Genomic DNA, 6,580 nt, shown 5'->3' on the forward strand with positions numbered 1-6,580 from the left:
TGAACGTATACTGGGTATAATATGATAAAGAATTTCTGTTAATTTGGTTAGCTATGATAAAGATAATGTTAATTTTAAAAAAGTCCTTATCTGTAGAAGCACATACTGAAGTATTTATAAGGGAAAGGATAGCCAAGGCTAGAGTAAGCTCTAGAGAATACTTTAGGATAGTTGGGTGAGGACATCTTTAAACAAAATTAGTGGGGAAAAGATGGACTAGTTAGTAACTGGTGTTGGGGCAACCAGGTAACCACCTAAAACAGAAATTTTGAATCCTTACCTCATCATGTACATCAGGATAAATTCCAAATGGTTCAAAGATTCAAATATGAACAATGAAAGCACACACATATACCAAGAAAATTTTGAGCTTCAAAATCTTGCAGGTTTAAAAGAAAACAGGAAACAAAAACAAATGTAAAAATCTCCATGGCAAAAGCCTTTCAAGAAAACCAGAGGCAAATGACAAACTGGGAAAAAATGTTCATAACTCACATCATCAGTTATTATCATATCTCATGTGACTATTACCTAAATATCTACTAGAGTCAATAAAGGACAAAATTATGCAGGAGAAATGGATAAAATATATAAACAGATAGTTCATGGATATGGGTATATGACTTTTAAATGAAAAGATACTTAACTTCATTTATAAGAGAAAAGCAAATTAAAACTGATCTACCATATTTCAACCACTATTTAGATTGGCAGGATCCAGACATTTCATGGCTGTTGTGTGGGCTAGGCTGTGAGAAAATGTCCATGTTGTTCAGTTGGTGGGAGTGCAAAACTATATGTAGGGATGACAACTTAGCAATAGCTACAAAATTTCAAATGAGTAACTTTGGCACAGAATTCTTGCTTCTGGAAATTCAGCCTACAAGTATTCTATATAACAAAGAATCTAAGAAGCTGCCGATTATATGATGCACCATTATTTTTATGAAAATCCTGTATTACACTGTCAACTGTAAGATATACCCCAATTTCAGAGATGTCAACATAGGAAAGGTGACTTTAGAATTGAAGCAATACTGTATCTGTGTACATGCCGTGTGATACACGTACAAGATTAGAGGTAGACGAGCAAAACCAAAATGCCCATCATTGTATTCCTGGTTAAATTACAACATAATCACAGAATGGAATAAAATGCAGCTCTAAAAAAGAATGAGGAAATTTAGTGGTTTGGAAGGATCTCCAAGATATGTTTTTACGAAAAAGCAACACATAAATCGGTAAATATAATATGCCAACTTTTGTGAAGAAACGAAAAACCACCACCAGATTTGTATTTGCTTGTGTATACATAAGGAAACTGAAAGGGCAGAAGGTACTGTGGTTACAAATGGGGGTAATGGTGGCAGGTACTGGGTGGAGGGGGGCACAGATGGAAAACTTTTCACTGTATATTTTATATTTTGGAGGGCTTGTGAATAGATTTACCAAAAAATTTACACAAAAATTAAAAATTGAATGAAAGAAAAAAATCCAGAAATTTCAAATATTCTTGAGTATATAATTTATCATGCAACATATACAATATTCACTTTGCTTGCCATTTGAAATGCCTCAGAAAACACAAAAAGCAATCTAAAAACTGTTGAACCTGACAAGGAGACAGCACATATTCTGACAATTTCAAGTTCTCTCCATAGTCCTAATAATTCGGCTGTTACTCCTTTATTCCTGTCATCGCTATTTGATGATTCCTTTCATCATCGTGGGCTCTATTGTTGGCAATTTTTCTTTATCAAGGCTTAATTTTATAAAACCATTCTTCACTTTTTAAGTGAAGCAATTTTGCAAAAACGTTTCCCAAATGCAGGGAAAAAGTCGGGATCAATTACAAACTTAACCTAAGAGGAGTCATAGTGCTTTTGATATTTTTTTCTATTTCTTTTCTGAATCTTTTTCATAAGCTACCCTTTTTTTCCCAAACTGTGCATTGCTTTGTTCTCATATACTGTGACTTTTTAAAAAATCAAGTTACAGGATGAGTGTAAGACTTCTGAATGCAGAGGTTCTTCTGGAAGTAGTTTCATCACTAAACTATTCTCTATTGTTAAACTTATCACAGCCAAGTTCTTCTATCAGAGGATTGATAACTTCAGATGCACTCAGAGCTACCGTAAATGCTAACATATCAAAATCCATCCTTTGAGGATTCCGCCGATACTCGGCATCGAACGCTGCTTCCCGGGCTCTGCAGGCTTCCACAAACCGCCGGCGGCGTTCTCCAAGCTCCTGTATTCTGCCCAGAGCAATCGGGTAGTTTTCCACGTAGCGGCGGAGGAACTGCTGGTAATTGATCCCTAAAACGCTCAGTGGATGACGGAGGCGGAGATACGGCAACGCTGCCAGGCCTGGGCCGTTCCCGGACCTGGACCTGGGCCTGCCCTCAGGACCCTCTTCCTCGGCTGGCTCCGCCAACAATCGGGCGACCTCTGCCATCCGGGCTTCCCTGGCGACCGCCGCCGCCGCCGCCGCCGCCGAGCCTTCCCTGGGCGCCGCCATCGAACCTTCTCGGGCCGCCTCCATCCGACCTTCTCTGGGCGCCGCCACTGGATCTTCCCAGGCCGCCGTAATCAGACCTTCCCTGGCTTCCCCAGAACTCGTCCGGGCCGGGTCCCACCTCTGGTCGCCTACCTCCGCCTGCGGGTCTTCGCGGTTGCCGTGCGCCGCGCCCATCTGCCGGACATTGCTGTCTGCGGGTCGTTCGGACATCTCAGACCCCGGGCTCAGCTGGGCCGCTTCCAGAAAATGGAATAACCGCAAAGTGCGATTACTAGTGTGCTCTTAAGTGCGCGTGCACGAGCGCTATCCGCACGGGTAAACGCTGTGTACAAATTCGTGTGCGCGAGCGTACATTTTTACGGTTGAACCCAAGAGCATTGCGCATGCGTCATCCTCAAGTGCCTGGGAGCCTCCTTGCGCCACCTAGCGGCTGGAAGCGCCAACACACTTGAAATCGTCCCCATCCCGTCGCACTGAACATTACAGTGCCCAGCTACATGTTCCTTTTCCACCAGTTTAATGTTTATAAGAAAGTCTTACAAGATCGCTTCTTGTTGGCTTTCCCAAGATTCCATCCTCGGATACTTCTAAGATTCTTCTCTAGTGATTATAATGCCACCTCCATTATATACCAAGATATTCTAGATTCGTGGTTTTTTTGGGTGGGGTGGGGTGGGGTTTTTCTTTCACATTTATTCATTTGCCTATCTTCACATACCAATCCTGTTGGCTTTTTTTTTTAATTCCCCTTCACCTTTTCTCCCCTTTAAAAATTTTAAAATTATAGGTGACATTCTATATTATTTAATATTAATTTCAAATGTACAGCATAGTGGTTAGACATTTATATGATTTAAGAAATGGTTGCCCTGACTAGTCTAGTACTCGCCTGGCACTATACGTAATTATTACCGTATTATTGACTATATTCCCTGTGCTTTACATCCCCATAACTATTTTGTAACCACCAGTTTGTACTTAATCCCTTAGTATTTTCACCTTGCCCCCCCCAACACTCTCCCATCTATCACCCCAACAAATCTGGTACCCATCTGACACCATAAATAGTTATTATTAGGTTGGTGCAAAAGTAATTGTGTTTTAAAAGGTTAAAAATAATTTCAAAAACCGCAATTACTTTTGCACCAACCTAATACAATATTGTTAACGATATTCCTTATGCTATACCCTACATCCCCATGATTACTGTGTAACAACCAATTTGTACTTCTTAATCCTTTTCCCTTTTTCACTCACCCCCAAGCCCCCTCCAATCTGGCAGCCATTAATATGATCTCTGTATCTATGAGTTTGTTTCTGTTTTGTTTGTTTATTCTATTCTTTAGATTCCACATACAAATGAAATCACATTTCATCTGTCTTTCTCTGTCCTACACTTCACTCAGTCCATACCATGTATGGACATAGTACCTTCCAGGTCCATACATGCAGACGCAGATGGCAAGAACACATTCCCTTCCATGGCTGAGCAATATTCCACTGTATATATGTACCATCTCCTCTTTATCCATTCTTCCATTGACAGACACCCAGGCTGTCTCCACATCTTGGCCATTGTAAATAATGTGGCAACGAACATATGGATGCACATGACCCCTCAAAGTAGTGTTTCGAGCTTCTTCAAGTAAATACCCTGAAGTGGAATTACTGGGTCCTTCTTTGTCTCTTGTTATAGCCTTTGTTTTACAGTTTATTTTGTCTGGTGTAAGTATTGCTACTTTTTGTTTGTTTGTTTGTTTCCATTTTCATGAAGTATTTTTTTCCATCCCTTTACTTTCTATCTGTGTGTGTGTCTTTCAATCTAAAGAGACTGTAGGCAGCATATGTAAGGGTTCTGTTTTCTTATCTGTTCAGCCCTCCTATGTCTTTTGGTGGAGAATTTAATCCATTTACATTGAAAGTAATTGTTGATAGACATGTAGCTATTGCCATATTATTATTCATAATTTTGATCTTTATTTTTTTTCCATCTTAAGGAAGTCCTTCTAAGATTCCTTGTAGTACTGGTTTGGTGGTCATGAACTCCTTTAGATTTTTCTTGTCTGGGAAACTTTTTATCTGTCCTTCAATTCTAAATGATAGCTTTGCTGGGTAGAGTAATCTTGGTTGCAGGTCTTTGCTTTCTATCACATTGAATATTTTGTGCCAATCTGTTCTGGCCTGCAAAGTTTTTGTTGTGAAATCAGCTGACAATCTTATGGGAGCTCCCTTATAAGTTACTAGTTGCCTTTCTTTTGCTACTTTTAGGATTCTCTCTTTGTCTTTAACCTTTGCCATTCTAATTATGTGTCTTGGTGTGGGCCTGTTTGGGTTCATCGTGTTTGGGACTCTGCGCTTCCTGGACTTGTATGTTTATTTCCTTCGCCAGATTGGGAACATTTTCGGTAATTATTTCTTCAAATAGGTTCTCAATCCCTTGCTTTCTCTCTTCTCCTTCTGGTATCCCTATGATTTAAATGTTGTTACTCTTGATGTTGTCCCAGAAGTCTCTTAAACTATCCGCATATTTTTGGATTGTTTTTTCTTTTTGCTCTTCTGATTTGGTGTTTTCTGCTACCTTGTCTTCCAAATCACTGATTCGATCTTCTGCTTCATTTAGTCTGCTGGTGATTCCTTCTAGTGCATTCTTCATTTCGGTTATTGTATTCTTCACTATGAACTGGTTCTTTTTTTATGGTTTCTATGTGCTTTTTTATGTTTGCAATCTCTTTGTTGAAGTTCTCTCTAAGTTCCTTGAGTATCCTTATAACCATTGTTTTGATCACTTTATCTGGTCGGTTGCTTGCCTCCATTTCGTTTAGTTCTTTTTCTGGAGTTTTCTGCTGTTCTTTCATTTGGGACATATTTCTTTGTTTCCTCATTTTGGCTGCCTCTATGTTTGTTTCTATGCATTAGGTAGATCTTCTATGTCTCCCAGTCTGGCCTCATGTAGTAGGTGACCTGTGCAGGCTCTGGCACAGGCTCCCTAGCCACCTGCTCCAGGAGCTCCAGGAATGTCCCTTGTGTGGGTTATGTGTGCCCTCCTGTTATAGTTGAGTCTTGGTTGCTATTGGCACATCAATGGGTGGGATTGACCCTCAGGCTGATTGGCTTGGGGTTTGGCCATGTCCACAGCTTACAGGCTGCTATATGTGGGGCTTATCCCACTGAGTGGGATTCACCCCAGAGGGCTCTGGTATCTGTTGAGACTTCCCTTTGGAAATGCCTCTTATGGGGCTAATTGGGTGGTGCTCTGTTGTGGTTTTATGCCAACCTCCAAGTATGTTGGTTCTGGGGTCTCTTGGGAGGGGCTCTGGTGCAGGCCCAGGTCACCCACTGCCTGTGACAGGCCAAGGAATATGTGGTAGGAGCTACAAAACAATCCATTGTTGTTTGCTGCCTGTGCTAAACCTGGACGCCTGTGTGAGAGGCCACACTGTAAAGGGAGGATGTCTGCCACCAGTACTGGCCTGGTAACTCCACAAAAAGCCAGGACACCCAGAGGCCTGCTGCCACTTGCCCTGAAGGTTCAGCCACTGATAAAGTCTTGTGCCAGTACACGAGTTGTGTGAGGCAGGATCTCAGGGAGTCACTAGAGGGAAGAATTGTGGTCAACAGGTTAATGTGGACTATGGTTTGGTGCCAGTCCTGAGCCTGGAGCTACTTAGCAAAAGTCTCAGAGCACACTGAGACCAGCTGCTGACTGCCGGGACCTGTGGACTCTGATAGTTTTCCAAGAAAGAGTGAAATGTGGGTGGGGCTGGCTGCTTATGGAGAAAGTGCCTCGTACATTTGGGGAGTTCAGTGGGGTGAAATCCCACGGAGTCATCAGGGTGGAACAAATGGAGATCAACAGACCAATCAGATTCAGATTTGGCCGTAAGCCAAATGTGGGAGGGCTCAACACATTAAAGATGGCGGCTGCCTGCCGCCTGCATGGGAGAAGGCCCCCTCCCAGGAAAAATGGTGACTGTCCTCCAACCCTTGCTCTGAAGCTACACACATCATTCTTTTCCCCGTATGCCTCTGATGCCCCACAAGTTTCTATCCCTCCGCTGGA

The 6,580-nt window shown here is 41.9% G+C and overlaps 1 protein-coding gene across 1 annotated transcript; it reads right to left on the bottom strand.

Annotated features, from left to right (window-relative positions):
* Nucleotides 1-1,707: 1,707 nt before the first annotated feature.
* On the bottom strand, nt 1,708-2,897 carry LOC117034362 (EP300-interacting inhibitor of differentiation 2). The gene has a single exon (XM_033127184.1). The coding sequence runs from the start codon at nt 2,728-2,730 to the stop codon at nt 2,056-2,058; it is 675 nt and encodes a 224-aa protein (XP_032983075.1). The 5' UTR covers nt 2,731-2,897; the 3' UTR covers nt 1,708-2,055.
* Between the last annotated feature and the right edge of the window lie 3,683 nt (nt 2,898-6,580).

Source organism: Rhinolophus ferrumequinum, chromosome 15 (genome assembly GCF_004115265.2).
Source record: "Rhinolophus ferrumequinum isolate MPI-CBG mRhiFer1 chromosome 15, mRhiFer1_v1.p, whole genome shotgun sequence".
NCBI classification, from domain to species: domain Eukaryota; kingdom Metazoa; phylum Chordata; class Mammalia; order Chiroptera; family Rhinolophidae; genus Rhinolophus; species Rhinolophus ferrumequinum.